At 34.9% G+C, this 17,610-nt stretch overlaps 1 protein-coding gene across 8 annotated transcripts in view; it reads right to left on the bottom strand.

Moving 5' to 3' along the window:
- Nucleotides 1-17,610, bottom strand: part of NIPBL (NIPBL cohesin loading factor) — a 163,652-nt gene that overhangs the window by 54,225 nt on the left and 91,817 nt on the right. For 5 of the 8 annotated variants that reach the window (XM_038170866.2, XM_038170865.2, XM_038170867.2 and 2 more), the window contains one exon: nt 4,872-6,410. The exons of the other annotated variants lie outside the window; for them this stretch is intronic. In XM_038170866.2, coding sequence (XP_038026794.1) covers nt 4,872-6,410 — 1,539 coding nt within the window. The remainder of the gene's footprint in view (nt 1-4,871; nt 6,411-17,610) is intronic. 8 annotated transcript variants of the gene reach the window in all.

Below are 17,610 nucleotides of genomic sequence, written 5' to 3'. Positions count from 1 at the left end.
ACCAGCTTCGTCGCCCTTCTTTGGACCCGCTCAAGCACCTCGATGTCCTTCTTGTAGCGAGGGGCCCAAAACTGAACACAGTACTCGAGGTGCGGCCTCACCAGAGCCGAGTACAGGGGGAAAGGCAAGATGAAAACAGAAAGACTTTTGAATTCTTATGAAAGTGATAGTTTTACTAAAAATCCAATTAAATTTAGAGTTTATGAGAAGCTTCAAAGTCTTCAGCTCAGAAGAATTATGAAAAACTCCTTGCTGTAAAACATGAAACAATATCCTTTGCTTCTCTGAAATGATGTATAATTTACAAGAGAACTTGAGAGAAAATTATAATTTGCTCAATGCACCTAGCATCACATGCAACTTGCAAGATGCTTAGTGGTTTATTATTCCCTTGTGCTAACGCAGCTTCTACCAGAAACTCCAGAACAGTGATCCCAGATTTCAGATCTGTGGAATTAGGGACTTTCACAATGTTAATCTTTACAGAAGTACTACCTCTAGTAAGTAAACTAAGTTGCAGCATTTTCTTTTCCAAAGGGAATATTATTTTACTGCTTGCCTCACTGATTTCAATATGTCTGTTTCAGCATTGAGACTGCTATTCTGTAAATAGATTTGAGTGAACTCTTAATTTCTTGATGTGTTAATATCCACAAGCTGATTTTCTCACGTTTACCAATTTTGTCTTTATACAAGTCCTATACATGAAGTATTTCAGCAAATGTTTAAAATTAATATTACCCTTTTGTCCACAATTTTCAGCTGTACCAGAAAATATTGGTATTTCTGCTGTGCAGCCGAGAAAACTGTGAGAAGAGGTACAAGTTGGTGCAATGAGCCAACGCAATGTGGATACAGTTTTTCATCCTGGAATATTTGTTTCCCTGTAATTCCTATGTAGAAGATGAACACCTAATTGATCGCTCAAGCTTGACAAGTGACACAGTTTCCAGCAGTGCTAGAACTCAGAGATGAAGCAGCATGTTACCTAAAGCCATAGAATTTTACATTGCTATAGCCTATCACTGACTACATGCTGTAGTTATTATAGGTTCTAAAAACATCATTTGAATTAAATAATAGCAACCAAGTGCATAGGCATAGAACACAGAAATACCTAGAAGCATTGTTTTAGCTCTAGGACATGAAGATGCTTGAGCTGCAGTGAAATGTTTAGTTTCTCCTGTAAAAAATGTATGAAGAACACCTCTGAAGAAATAGTAAATCTTCTTTCAAATTTCAGAACACAGCAGCAGAGAACACAATGTATTTAGGAAGGCTTGCACTGATCACTCAAAACCTGTCTTTACAGTTGTGTTGTAGAGATAACGAAATCCTATTATAACAATCTGCACAATGAAGGAGCAGGATGTGGTATTCGATTTTTTTTTAAAAACAAACTTTTTTAGATGATACTTGAAGACCCAAATGACATTTCTGCACAAGTCTTAACAACACACTTTTGCCCTAAACTAAAACTGGCATTACATATATACTGTTGATTTTGGGAAGCCAATCTGCCAAACATATCATAAACCACTTCAGCCATCTCCTTATGCAGAGTTACATTACGCAAATCTATTTCATACTTTATTATTTTTTTCTTGTCCAACATACATTAACTGTGAAACTAGTAACAGCTCCCATCAGCTCCCATATAGCTGATCAGTACAGCTATAAGAAGCAGCAGAGAAGGTATTCACTGAAGCTCTGAAAAGGAAGGACAGCACACATAACCTCACAATCACAAACTTGAAGTGAAAAGTTCCATGAATCTCTTACGATATATATTTGCATTAAAACCAGGATAAATGGCATTCACAGACATTAAAACCAGAAGAAAGAAGTGTTACAATTCATTCTGACCTTTACAAAACAGGCCAGCATAAGACCCCTTAAAAAAAAACAAAAACAAGCACTAGGACAATATTTCCACAACTTCCCTCTGAGACAGAGTGCACCTTTCAGAAAAGTGTTCAAAGATCATAAGACAGAAAAATGTTATTTCTCCCTTGTAAATGTCAAAAGGGACTGTCAGGATGATTCAATCTTAACAGTCACGCACTATGGCTACTCCTCCTATTCATTTAATAACTTATAAAATTCCAAACCTGTCTATAAAATATGTTAAAAATGTTCTAAGTCTTTTTACAGAATAATGAAGGCACATGCACAATGAAGACATGACTTTCAAATTTAAAATTTATTAAAACTATATATAAAGTTATATAGATTTCTGGTTTACAAAACATTCACCTTAGCTTAAAACAAGTGATTTTCCTGAGTTTTATAATGAATCGGCACTAGTCCCTTAACATAGAATGACTATATAAATGGTGTTTTGAACTAGCTGAACTAATATGCTTTTAAACCAGATTTAAGCTGAATCACAGCAATGATGTTGAATGTGATAATATCAGAAGAAGATATTTTCTTGTGGAAGGGATGGATGACAAAGGAAAAACAAAGGACAAGAAATAAATGTAAGAGAAAGAAAGAAAAATCAAAATATACTAAGCTATATGAAATAAGAGGGATGGGAGAAGAAGTGAAACAGTGATGCTAAAGGCAACGCCAGAAAAGATTTGCTACAATCTAATAAGATAGATGAACTAAATAAAGAATGCTTATGAATATTACTTTTCCTAGTGAATTAAAATGTTTATAACTAAAAATGGCAGAGTAAAGCAGTGAACTAGAGTGAGGACATTGTGGAACTCACTTGAATACTATCTGTATCAGTTTGCTGGTTTTTGTTAAGTAGACTTCAGCTTATAAAAAGATAGCTTTATGTATTAGGAACTATTTCAGACACAGGAGTTGACCTAATTATTTAGCATAAAATATCCTAGGAAGTAAGTTATCAGGAAGTTGGGCAAAAAGCATAAAACTAAAAATACACATGAAAAATATGAGGTTCAAAGACACTTTCTCCAGAATACACATCTGAAAATTCAAAATTTGACTTGTCAGAAAACGTAGTTACAACATGATTCTCTCCATAAAACCTATTTCTGGTATCTTTGTAAGAATCTTATTCTGGATACAATAGCAGAGACTGACAACACACTATTATTTTTTTTCCTGGAAAATAAGTCCCAAGTTATTGCAAAATATGTAAGAAACATGTATGACTTCTCAAAACATAAAATACACAAACTTTCCAGAAAGGTTATAAACCTGAGTTTGAAGTGAATGCATTGCTCATGTGTTCTGCAGCTACTAGAGTCATGGTAATTGGACAAGTCCTTTAATCCTTTATGCATTACTAAAACATATTATAAACTAACCACATACTCTAGGCTACAAAGTCTACTTCAGAAACATTTTAGAAAGCATGTATACACTGTATTTAGCTCTGAGGTAGCTAAAACCTCTAAAAAGTAATAATTCTCTGCACACAGAATTGTATGAATTCATAGCTTATCCTTTTGACAACAGCACAGAATTCCATCTCTATCAAAAACATACAGGTTTCATGCAAAATCTTAAGACGTAGCTGACAGCAAAAAAGTATCATAATTTTATGTCCAACTTCAGATAGCTATTACTGTTAGCAACGGACTTCTTGCCTGTTCTGAAATTCAGAAGAAAGAAGGGAAATATTCGTATTTTCAGGATTAAGAGAAAATATTGCACAAGGAGGTTCATATTTTACCAAAAAATATGTAATACTCATCTTGAAGTAAGTCTTTAAAAGTCAATACAATCAAGTTAGTAGAAAACAGATTTAGCGCAATAAATTCTTTATACAAAAATCAGTCTGTACACATGCACATAATCCATTATACATTCACAAAGTTGATTTCTACATCACTTATCTACATTATTTCTTAACTTTGAAAAAAAATTTTAATCTCAAATTCATGAGCAATGTTATACCTGTAACTGCATTCATAAATAATCCTGCATACAGCTGCAATCCTCTCCCCTGACACTTGTTCTGTCTATTTTTGAGACATGACAACTCTGTAAACACAACTAAGTAAGAAATGTAAATGCTTTAAATACTAAACATTAAAATAGTAACCCTGACCAGTTAGTAACATTTATTTCACAATGTGAGATGATCTACTTCAGTTTGAAATCAAAGAAACCAAAATTATAGCACAAAGAAGAAAAGTGGTCATATAAGAAGTGATGAATCTGTAGAAGCAACAACCAAATATTAAACCTGCAAACTATACTGAAAAATATCCTGTCCATATTACTAACTTAAAAATGTCACCCTAGTCATTTACCAATTCCATTCCTCTTTACACCTACAGTGGACCTTAGAGACAATGTCTAAATTCTCCTAAAAACAAAACCTTTTTGTAAGTTTGTTACAAGCCTAAAGCATGGAGGCTCTCCAAAAGTGTGTTGTATTTGTACTGTAAAAGGCAGGTCATATTTTTTTTTAAACTCTGTTGTTATTGCTTATTGTCAAAACATTTCTTGGAAAACTACAGTTCAGTCCTCATTAGAAATGTAGAAGAATCTTAGGGCTTGCATAAGTAGTATTTTCCACTACTCCAGCTATGGCTTTATTTATAGTAGTTCCAGTCCCTTATACAGACATACTTAAAACCAGTTTTAGTGATACATTTATCAGTTATGTTTAACTAGGTAAATTCCCAGACTAACTAGTGTAGCTGAAGTACAGCTTAAAACCATTCAAGTGTCCCCACATTAGGTCTTGCACCAGAGTAAATAAATCATTTCACTTACACTGGAGGAAGATTTTCAGTAACAAGCTCTTAAATGAGTTTCAAAATCACCGTATAAGCAAGCACATCAAACTTTTCTGTTTAATTTCTAACCACAGGATTAGCAAATCTAAAAGAAAAGGCATGTACGAGATATAATGCAATTAACAAAAATAATCTTACCTTTATTAGATTTGGATGACTTGTTCTTGTTAGGTTTAAAACAAGAGCCCCTTGATTTATCTTCTCTATCCTTAATAAATTTCTGCACATCATCCAAAGAAAGCTTCTGAAGGACAACTACAGGCTTAGCTCCTTTATTTAGATCTTCAACTAGACCAATCTTCTCTACTTTGTCCTTCTGTTCACCTTTAAATTCAGTTTTCCTTGACTCCTGAGTGACATTGCCATCTTTATCACGCTTGATTTTTGGAATGACAAAATGTTTTAATGCGCCAGATCTTGCCCCCAACAAATAACTAGGAAACTCTGCTTTATTGTCAGCATGTGCTTTATTACTATCTACTTTACTCTTATTACCATCTGTCCTTCGTTCATCCTTGCTGTTAGGTGATTTAAAACCAGGTTTATCAGGCCTTGATTTACTAGAATCTCCTTTACCTTCCTGTTTAATACGAGGGCTGTCAGGCCTTGATTTCTGATCCCCAGAAGCAAACCTTTCCCTTGATTCACCAGACTCATGTCTATGTTTCCTTTCAAATTTCTCAGTTTTTGAACCATCAGATTTAATACCATGCTTAGAATCATGCTCATTTTTGTTTGATGATCTCAAATACTCAGGCCTTCTAATCTTGGATGGATCTCCTCTGAATCTCTCTGACTCACCCCTGTCCTCAGACTTTTGTTTTAGGCTATCATAGTCACGCCTTGGTGTATCAGAAACTGAACGCCCATCAGGCCTTTGTTTTGCTGGATCTGGTCTACTTTCAGATTTTATCCTTGAAGGATCAGATTTCACATCAGGCTTATGCCTTGATATTTCAATTTTCTTATCTGACAATGGTTTACTGGAGTCCCTCCTATTATCATGTCTATGTTTTGGCGTTTCGGGCCTGCCTTCATTCTTCTGTTGTTTTGGCGTTTCAGGCCTGCCTTCACTCTTCTGTTTGGGCGTTTCAGGCCTCTGTCGTATTTCCTGTTTGCCGTTATTTTGTTTTCCCTCATTTTGTTTCAACTCCATTTGCCTGCTCTCATTTTGTTTTGCCTCTGTCTGTCTGTTATCATTTTGTTTCAGCTCCAATTGTCTTTCGTGTTTGCTTTCATATTTAACTTCTACTTGTTTGTTCTCATTATGTTTACTTTCCAACCTTCTGCTTTCATTTTGCTGAAATTCCATTTGTCTGTTTTCAATTTGCTGGATATCTGCCTTTTGACCCTCAAAGTCTGTCTTTTTCCTAAAAATCTCTGGATGGTTTTCAGGTTTAAGTTTAAGAACTCCAACAGCGTCTTCTTGGGTAACACACATAAACCCATCATTATACTGCTTGATTTCTTCAGGCTTTTTGATGGCCTCCAAATCCTGAGTTACTGTTGCCTGAGAGTCCGCTCTTCCTGCTTGCTGAAGATCAATACTAACCATCAATGCTGGCCTGGCCCCATTTCCTGCAGAACCTGTCTCCTGAGAAGCTGGTCTACTTCCTCCAGTAGCACCTCCAGCCTCCTGTGGTTTATTTTCTTGTTTTCGCTTTTTCAGAGGTTTATCTGCAAATTAAAAGAGAAAAATCATAAATGATATATGTAGAAAGAGAACGGATGTTCTAGCAAAAATACCCATTCCCACAAATCAATCCCGCTCAGCATGTATGTGCGCACACAACAAAACTCATTGAATTTAAGAACAAGAATAGAACTTGTCTGGCTAATATTTTTAACATATTCATTGACTATTGTTCATTGTCAGTCTACCACAGGTGCCAATTAATCATCTTTAAAAAACACCCTCAAAACACATGAAATCCAAGTTCCAGAAAAATTTCCAAAAGAACCATCTAATAAAGAAGCTGCAATGTATAATGGCAAAAAGAAGCAAACAAAAAATGTAAGGTTGAAGCAAAAGTCTACAAAGACAAACTTCAAGTGCACCTTCATAACTACTTTTTGATGAATACTACTGTAAAATTTTCTCCTCTGCAGATTCAGCCTGCTTCATTGTACATGAAATGAGCAAGGATCTGCAATGATTAAGCCAAAGGTTTTTCTTGTATGGTTTAGTGCATCAGTTGGACTTCATGCATAGTATTGCCAGGGAACACAGGACCAATGTACAAAAAAGGACTAAAGTAACTCCAACACTCCATGCTTCTCTGTGAAGCAAAACAGTACACTAAGAGTTGGAGCTTATACCATAACACATATATATTAGGTGGGGGTCCAATACACACTTAAAAGTTTGAGTAATTTCCCTTTGCAACCAAAACACTTCATGGATAAAATAAAAAGTTCAGTGATAATTTTAAGTAGTGTCAAGAGCTTTCTTCTGCAATAATCTTTTCAGTTTGTACTAAAAAATCATCAAGAGTAGAATACAGAAAAATAAAAAGTGAGCCAACCACACACGTTGTAATTTGGTAGAATTCATAGAAATTAAAAGCACATGAAAATATCAAAAATAGTATGTTCTCTTCATTTCAACTATAGGCTATTTTTTTTCCCAACATGGTCCTATAAATTAATTACTGCTGTTAAAACTAAAAGTCCTGCCTGCACTACGGCTTATATTCTCATTTGTCAGCTATCACTATGTAATTTGTTTAAAAACAAAAACAAACAATTACTTTCTCTGTAATTGGGGAATATGATTTTAAGTCTAAGGAATGACTACACATAGGTTAGAAATTCTGTTGCAGCTCTATTGTCAAAATGTCTAGACCACAAATACAATATAAGAAATATAACTTATTTAGTGCCTATATTTGTGGTGCTCTATCACTAGATGCAATTAGTTAGCTCTCGTTTTGGGAGCACGTAAAGTGGTAAGGATACAATCAAGGAAGAAATAAACAAACTCTAAGAATAAAAAAAAACTCTCAAATTGTAAACCAGAATTATAATACAATTTCTAATTTAATCTATTTGCAGAAGATTCTTTTTTCAGAACAATGAAAACTTTGAAGGATCATCTCTGAAATTAACATTAGAACACAGAAACAAGTAGTGACATGGTCAATTCCAGTAATGTGAACAGGCTTTTTTTCCTCATCATTCTAATTGTCAAATCTATTTGCACATCTCTAACTTTCTAAAACTCTAGAATTATATGCAGTATTTAATGGCTAGACAACAGTAAAGGGAGGTACAAAAACTCTATGCAGAAAATGGTCAACTGCAAAAAATAAACTTCAAAATTCAACAAAAACTTGTAGGAAAGCCTGTCAATTTTATGACAGACATGAGAAGCAAAATAAATTTGCCACGTGGAAGGTGAAACATTTTAGCAAGGAGATTTTTACTTCTTCTGTAGAACAACAATTTTGGTATTCATATGAGAACTTATATAGATATAAGTTACATAGAATTTCTGTATACCACTGATTAAAAAAAATTTTTAAGCCTTCATGCATTGACAAAAAAACCTTTTTCTCCCTATGACTGAAGCCTTTGACTTCACTAAACTTCATGGCAGATGTCAGGAATGTGAGGAAGCAGAAGCCTCCAACTGATTGGTTTCAAATTTAAATTTCCCTTTCCTTTTATTATTTTTTTAAATACACATGCATACACACACATCACTACCTTATTTCTCAATTAAAAACTCCACAAATTTTGAAACACAAATTAAGAAACCTGTGTTTCTTAAGTCACTCTGTTTCTCCATTTTAACTCAGAAATATCAGCCACACCAAAAAAAAGTACCATACAGCTCAGATGGTGGATCTAACAGTAGCCTTTAAGACATTACTGTTACCAGTTATCTGCCCCATTCCTTTAACAGAGGTTATCACCTGTAGCAGAAGGGAACACACATTCACATTTCCACAAGTGTGTTTCGTTGTCCAGAGCATCAACTTTAGGCAATACTGAAGATGTTTTGCATTAACCTACCAGACTGAACAAGTCAGCTAAGAGCCAAGCAAATGTTTCCTTCTGCTACCCTTACTGTGGGAGCAAGGCAGATGGCCAGGAGCTGTGATGCCTTAAACTGCTGTAGCTGGATCAACCGAAACTCACCTTTCAGAGCCCTCATATGCTGAGGGCTCCAAGATTAAACAACCAAAACAATTCAGGTAGGACCACTTTTCACTCTTGAACTTCCATAACTGACCAGGCCCAAAATGCTGCTCATCTTCCTCATCCAAAATGTCAACTTGTAAGTTGAGAACATATAGACAGATGATCGCATCACAACTTGGCATATTCCCTCTAAACACAGAGCTCCTTTGATGGACCTTCTTCGTTTCTCTTGACAACTGAATACTGACATTATAGTATGTTGTTATATCCACAACCTGTTGTGTTCTTATCTGAGAAGAAAAAGATGCCTTCAAAGTTTTCTTTTCCTAAAGGGCAAGGTGATTGCAGACAGAGTTAGATTACTCACAGATTTCTTCATATTTCCAGTGCATCTTGATGGTGAACTTCAGAACAAGACTTGGTCGTTACTGTTTTGCCTCTAAGAGATTTCTGGATCTAGGACAAAAAAGCTGGCCCAAGTATAGGGAAATATCATATTGAATTAGGGCAGAAAAGGTAGGATGAATACATAGTACCACCATCTTCATTGAGTATAATGAAAAAAAATCCATTGAACGAGCACAAAACCATTTTAAGTTGCCACAACAGCTGCAGAAATATGAAAGACGAAAAACACCATTGTTGGGCTTCAAGGGCTTCATCAGATCTTGGACTTGCTTTGAGCTATATAAGAATAATTAATAGAGTATTGAGTAGAGAATAATTAACCTCTGCAAACAGATTTCTTCATGTCTTCTCTTTTACAGCCAAACAGATGCAAGTTTGTATAAATCTACCTTGTCAAGGCAAGAGTCCCAGGACCCATCAGGGTCTTGACGAACTTAAGAACTTTAAAAATATCCATTCAAATACACTTTGTATCCTCCAAGGCATAGTTATCCAATCTTCATCCACTTCATTCCACAGACAGTAGACTTTCTTTTTATTATTAGGAACTAGGACTTTGTGAAAATATCAGACCTAGGTTCAAAGCTTGACACAATTCTGAACAGGTATGCTGAAAAGCTCTTGAGACCAATCAAGTGTGATCAGGATCTTTTTGCTCCAACTCTTTGTAACAGTTTTTCTAACAAAAGGAATATGTAGTTAGCCACAGAAGAGCTTTCTGACTGTATTTGAGATTGGGCATTCAAGTTTGTTTTCAGATACTTTTCTTTCTAGAACTATTTTTTTCTTTCCCCACCCGTACCCCAAGAATGTAGATACTTCCAAAATGATTGCTTGAGCAAATTTATGATGGTTCAGAGTACTGTCTGATCCCAGTTATCTTCCTATGTATGCATCTTTTTGGTTTGGCAAATCCATACAGATGTTCTCTTTACATGGCAGCATGCTCACCAAAATGCAATAAAGTGTGGCATTCAAAGGAAGATTGTAAGCCACCTCATTCTAAAATATAGTAGAGATGATGTGTCAAATTAAATGAGTCATAGTGGTACAAGGAACTAAACATTATAGGAGCGACAAGTTTGAAATTTTAAAAAAAAAAAGGTTAGCTGGATTTCCAAGTGGTTGTGTCTCACCTGCCCTGTTATGAACAAGATTCCTGCAGATAGGTGTGACCTTCATCTTTGGAAATGTCTGTGTGTCATTGTTTGATGAGTACTTTCATGTTTAGAAATTGTTTAATCACTAAGGTACATTTGCATAAAAGCAAATTGCACTGGAGTAACCACAGATATCTCCAAATATATTTCTACTGAAGCTACAAGTCAACCACACGAAGAACCTCCATCATGAAAACAGATAAAGTTGGAAGCTGAGCAAATGTTATGGACAGAGCCTGGATGAGGGTAGTTGGAATAAAGTAATTTCTCCATTCTTCCGTTTAACCTGAAATCTTTCCAAACCAGCAGTCAGAACATCACTAATGATGAAGACTCCAATGTTTCTGCTTCCTTCAAATCCAGCAATTTTCTTAAGTACTGAATCAAACTCAGCAAATTAACAAAATAGGACAATGGCCTAAAATCTTCTAGAACTTCATGTTCTAGCAAAATGAAATGGGTCTTCTAAAAAATACTCGTGAAAAGGTAACAAGTCTAAAAAACGAACCACATGGATGCAGAGCTTTGTTTTAGCAGAATGGTAACATCCCACTCTTAATAATGTTTTGTAGACACTGAAATCCAGAAATTTCTGACTGATCTTGAAGAAACAACAGTTAAATTATCACTTCCCCATTTACACCGTGTAAGGGATTCACTTGGAGACTTCAGATCACAGATAGTTAAATGAGTATGTACTCTTCTTCAGAACTACAAAGAAGATTAAACCTCAACATTGAATTCTGGATGAACCACTTAGATGACTCCAGTACAGACTACTACTACTATTTTTTTTTTTTTAAGCATAAAAATTTAAGTCTTACATTATTACATTTTAAATTCTGACATTCTTTAGAGATCACAGGGATATGCCTCCATTCATTTGAAATGCCACTGATTTGCATTACTTAAATCAACAACGAATGCATTTATACCAAACATATCAGTCCTAAACAGTTATTTTTTATTATCAAACCTTCAATCTTTGAACAACTTCACAGACAAGTGAGCCAGAGGCCAATTACAACTTCACCTTATTTAGGCTACCGATCAAGACAGTTTTCAGCAAACAGCACACAACCATACTCTCAAAAAACACATTTTTTTTTTTTTTTTTTTACTGATAACTGTTTTACTTTTCCTAGTTATTTTTCACAGATCCCTTCAAAGGTGCCCAAACACCTCGTCCCACCACCCAGAAGTGTTTTGCAGACTACAAGAACCTAAACCGGTCAATGTAATCTGGTAGTAATGAAGTTTTAAATATGAAATTACTTTAATGGTACTTATGAATGGCCTGACGATGGTGTGAGGGCACTCATTTTCTATTTCTACGTCTAAATTCAGTGTTACTGACCATGAGTTTGCTTTCAACTCACCTCCCCCCTAAAAATTTCTTCCAAGAACCAAAAAATGAACAATTAAAGAGAACCCTTCCAATCAGTAGAAGAGATTCCCACAGAACTACTTCTTCCCCTTGAAGGAGAGGCTGAACAAACACAGGTCTGCAATTTTAGTCTCACTATTTGCTCCCTTACAGAAGAAACTCAAAGAGCTCAGGGATGATCTTGATTATAGGAAGCCTTTCAGAACTGAACATAATTCCAAAGGCTCCAACATAAACAGAGACTGAGGAGCTTTCGGCTGCTATCATTCAGAGGAAGGGATTTCTGAAAAACTGTATGGAAACAGAAAAACTAATTTTTAGCAGCTCATCAAAAGACTATCAAATCTCTGGTCACTGTGCAAAAGAGAAAGCCCATCAGCAGGGACATGCAAACTCTCAGGACAAAACACAAAAAGATTAAAGGGGGCTCTGACATGCCTTACAGTGTAGCAAACTTCAGAATCTCCATTTTTGTAAAGTTTGGCTCATTTTCTTAAGCATGAAGTAAGTATCAAATATTAAATGTGTAATTAACATAGCTAGAGAATGAAATATGATCTTAGGAATCTTTCTGCTTGAGGATGTCTCGACTCATTATGCTCTGTCTACTACAATAATACTGAAAAAACTAATATAGAAAATAACATGAATTGAACTGCAAAAGAATATAATGAAGCACCTACTCTTCTTTAGAGATTGAAAATCATAACTTAAATTCACTGAATTTAATTTTGCTCTTACAAATAATATTAATTTATGTATAAGGTAGGTTTTTCTCATACAGATGCTGGGTATTATGCATGTGATTGCTTTGTAACGAATTATAGTTTTCTTATCTAAGTTGTTAAAAAAAGAAGAACTGAGCAAAACCTGAAGTGCATTACTTTTGAAATACACATCAGAGCACTTAATTTCACAAGAAAGAAAAAGCAGGTTTAATGAAAAACTACTTATTTTATGTATCGAAGATTATGATGTTGAATTAGTTTTTATTCATTTGTAAGAACAACAAAATTTAAAAGTGACCAAATGACTAAAATTTATCAGTAACATTTTAAATCCCCCTTTCAGATGTTGACTTCATTCTAACATCATAACTTACATTCAAAAATATGTTCAGTTGACTAGATCCAGGAATACTTATGTAGTATAATAATGGAAAAAAACCTGCAGCATCATAGGTTGATGTCAGAGTGAACTAAGTGACTATGATCTATAGAAGTTCTGGGCTTGAACTCTTCATAAACTTTATTAATTATACATGCCATTTCTTTATCAAGAGTTAAATCCATCATAGTGAAACAACTATCTCAGAAGGAAATAAAGTCATTATTGTGTAAGTAATGTTATAAATTCTCCCATCTACCTAACAGGTGCAATCAAGGGCACATGCTATATGCAAATTATGTTTAATTCTGTAATCTTAGTTTATGCTATAGATAAAATCAAAATAGACTTCTATTCTGTGAATTTGCTTACATGTTACATAAGAGCACCAAAAGAAAATAGACACTTTTTAAAAAATATGTAAATGCATTTTTCACTCAATCTGTTTTTCATTCTTTAAAAAAATGTATATATATAAATACAAAGTACTTTTTCCTAGATAGATGGAAATTTTCCAGCACTTTACTGCAATTTCTCAAGATAGAAGAAGAATTTCTTCCTCTTCCATTTCTTAAACATGTCTGAACACAAAACAAAAGGCATCTCTTAACTATAGAAATTGAACATTGATACACTACTTTTTCTTGGGTGGGCCAGTTTTATCTATTACTTAACACTGCAAAATGCAGACCTAACAAAAGTTTATATACACAAATCATATAATATATAATTCTTACATTATCCTACTACATCAAGACATAATGATTTAAATTTTACACTGTTTCCTCTCACCTTCTTGTATTAGTCACTCTAAATTTCTGCAAGATTACTATACAAATACCTACACTTGTATCTCCAGTTCTAAGGAAATAAAAGCCCTATAGTGCATTTTTGGAAATGAATGGTAATATACTGGTTATGATTACACATTCTGTCATTTCATTCATTGGCTACATAAAATTAGACATAAACAAACTATTAATTCTTAATAGTGTTCTAATATTTTTCTCTTCAAGAGACTTTGGGGGAGATGGGGAAAGGGGAGAAAGGGAGAGGACCTGATTACGAACTTAAAAGGTAAGAGAAAAATGTTACTTACCTATAACTGTAGTTTTGATAGTTTTGCTCCGGCAGATTCACACTCTTGGGATGTGTGTCTCTGCTGCTATGGGCTTGGAACGAACTAAAAAAAGAAGGGCCCACAGCAGGCATCCAAATGCCCCCTAACTGATCCAATTATTGGAAATAAAGTTATTACAGCTTCACCTCCTAATTCAAAGAATCCATAGTAAGATTCCAAATAACTGGGTAAAGTGGATCCTCAGAGATAAAATATATAGGAAAAAAACACAGATACGAGTAGGTTTGTCTCATTTAAAAAATGCTTCTAATGCTTTTAATGTTTTTCAGTTAAAAAAAAAAAAAGTATTAGCCTCCCCAGTAAAATGGTTAGTGATTAATTGACTTTTAATCTGACTATTCTCACAAACTCCAGAGAACAGTGCCTTTTACAAGTAAAACTCCTTAGTCTCTTACAACTGGTGAATTATACAAAAACGTATTTGAAGTGGCCTAAAATCCAACAGAGAGCATAAAATAATATTATGTATGGAATATCTCAAATAAATCTGAATTTAAAAAAATCTAAAGTAATTTGAAAAAGAGTCAATGAAAAAAGATGTTTTCCTTTCTATTTTTCAAGTAATTTTCAAAGTTATCTTCCTTCTTCCCCTTGTAAAAGGCTCAGGCTGTCTTTTAACATTAGTATCTTAAAAATCTTGTATTTCTGATTTGCAGTATATATATATATATATATTTTATTTTTTTTTGGAAACATGAAAGATCTTGAGGTTGAAACTTTGAACACAAAAATTAATTCAGTAGCAAGTCTAAATTTTGAAGAACAAGAAGATCTTAATGTAGTGTTCTGGGAAAGGTTAGATGACTAGCTTTGAACTACTTAACTATGCACAAAAATACCCCATTTATATCTGAAACGCTGCAAAGCACAAGTTAATAAAGAAAACTGAGGTTACCAGAAAGCAATTTCTCGCTCAACACCACCCACCTTGCCCACAAAGAAAAAAGGTTTCTGAGAAGCACAGAAATTCATGGGACATAAGTTTTTAAAATTCAACAGGATTTCCTGTACTTTCTTGGAGTAGTCAACTTCTGAATGTGAACTAATTACGATTCCAGTTAGGTGAACAAATGGATTCAGAACACCGATCTCTGCTCGTTTTGGAAGCATTCAAGAGCACCAAGCGGTACAGGAAATGGGACTAGAAATGGTGATTACATGAGAAGGAAGTGTGCATTTCATTGCCTGTCTAAAGAAACTAGATCATAAAAATACCTTGATGTACCTAAGCTGAGGATGCTTAACTTCTTGTTGATTGCTGTGGGAAAAGATAATCCCATTCTGTATTAACCAACCCTTCAGAATCATCCACACCATGGCTTTTCTTTTCTACTACTCAGGTAATATGAATCTTGATACTTGGATCTACCTGTGATGTTATACATCTTTTCAAAACAGATGATACGACCTAGCATTGATTGACAACTTGAATCAGATGAGAATATAGCGGCCATTATGGGGGAGGGGGGCAATAGGAACTGAAGACCTGAGACATGACATGTTCCAGGGACTTCTTAGTATGGTCTGAAACTATATTAAACACAATAGGAATATTAGAATGAAACCTCTGGTGTTAAGAGCCTTGCTCTTCAAAATCTTCAATTATTCCTTTTGTTAACAGATACAGAGAAGTTACTTGCAAAATTAATCAACACAGAGAGACTTCCTTGATGGAAAAAGTAGGAAGAGGAGGTGGAATATTGTCCTTCCACACAGAGGTCAAGGACAAAACTAACTTCTACCAAAGTTTGTTCCTCTCTATCATGATGAAAAGACCGCATAATCCACTTAATCCAAGAAATCAAATAGACCAAAAGAAAAGAATGACAAAAACAGAGCTCTGAGAGGCACTCAATTATGGAGGCAAAAGGTCTACATTATAAAATCTCTCCTTACATGTTTCATAGATGATGTTAGGTCAAATCTGCCAGATTATGCATAAGTTACCTTTGCACTTTTTCAGAAAGCAAAAGCATGACAGTCAGGTTTCAGAAAGATATGCTACTTTTTGAAGAAGACAACACTTCAGCAAAACCTGGTGTTTCACCACTGGACTGGAGACTGCCTACCACTTTTAGAGACTTTGTTTGGTGGAATATAAAAATATTCTAACAGTTTTATAAGAAATAGGTGGTTATATTACAGAAGGCACTATAATTTCCAAGGGGCTCTGAATCCCCATTTCCCACCTGTACCGAACATTACCGAAGGATCTTAGCATTAAAAAAAAAAAAAAGACCTTAGTATTGCCTTAGGCAAGCGTAGCTGTTGTATAATTTTTGGCAAGAACTCTCAGAAAGAAACATTTCCAACTCTTCCCTGGACTAATACGTTCCACCATACTCCTGGTTCCAAACATCAGAAAACACATCATATCTATCTAAAGCCTTACTATCTAAAAAGAAGCATCTAATGCCTTTGATGAAGCATGTAATGTAGAGATTTCGTATCTGAAAAAAAAAAGGTCTGAAGAGACCACTAACCTGCTATTAAAACTTGACCAAGAACAATTCCACTCAAAGTACTTTATGGAAGACAACAAAGAATGCATACACAGAAAGCATAATGTAGCTGCAGTTATGTTCCCTCACCTCAATCACAAAATCAGCAAAGATGCTTTCATGCAGATTTCAGCATGTGCTAGCGTCTAAAGATCTTTAGAGGGATGCTTGCTAGGTATCAGCTAGGGCTACCCCTTCCCACTCTAATGAGGCTGAGTACATGCTATAGTCAACATTATTTTCTGGACATAATATGATCTGAAGATACCCTGTATGTACTAACATGCACAAATGGCCTTTTTTTTTTTTTTTTTTCAATGCAGTAAGCAGTTTATCAAAAGTTCACAACATATTTAGGAGTTATTGGGTATATTCCTAACAGACATGTTTCCATAGGAACCATAGAGAAACCTTCCTCCTACAGTAAAACCAAACCAAATGGCTATAATTAGAACAATCTCTGAGCATATCAACTTCGACAAACTTAGAAACAATGACAAAACTGTTACCAAAAATAAGAACCGTATTTCTCTGAGGTATCAAGTTTTTAGTTAATCTGACATGACACTGGTAAAAATTCTTCTTTTCTTATTCACAACTGGAACTTTGGCTGCCAAAGAGAAAAGAGCTGCTGCCTAGGATAGGGGCAATTTAACACCAGTGAATAAGTGGTGATCATTTGTCCCAGAATAAGGCAGCAACTCCTGCACCTGATCCATAGCAGCTGCAGGAACTCAGGAAGAACTGAGACCTGGCAGAGGATGCAGGCAGAAGTGAAGAATAAGACTGGAGTCCTTATTTGACAAGATGCTTATCAAACAGTAATCAACAGGGGAGAGACTGCAATACATAAAAATCACTCCTTTCCCCCAAAACAAACAAATCAGTCTACCCGTGGTTATGTAATTATTGTAAGCAAGTTTCACAACTAAAGCACATGATTTCCTGAAAGCCAGAACAAAAAAGGAAGAGTGTTTTAGGCTTGATCTAAGTGTTTGAAGGCTACAGTACACCAATAAAAAAAATA

This window comes from Anas platyrhynchos, chromosome Z, assembly GCF_047663525.1.
Source record: "Anas platyrhynchos isolate ZD024472 breed Pekin duck chromosome Z, IASCAAS_PekinDuck_T2T, whole genome shotgun sequence".
NCBI classification, from domain to species: domain Eukaryota; kingdom Metazoa; phylum Chordata; class Aves; order Anseriformes; family Anatidae; genus Anas; species Anas platyrhynchos.
The sequence above is the reverse complement of the archived record's forward strand: the minus strand, read 5'-3'. Positions and strand labels throughout refer to the sequence as shown.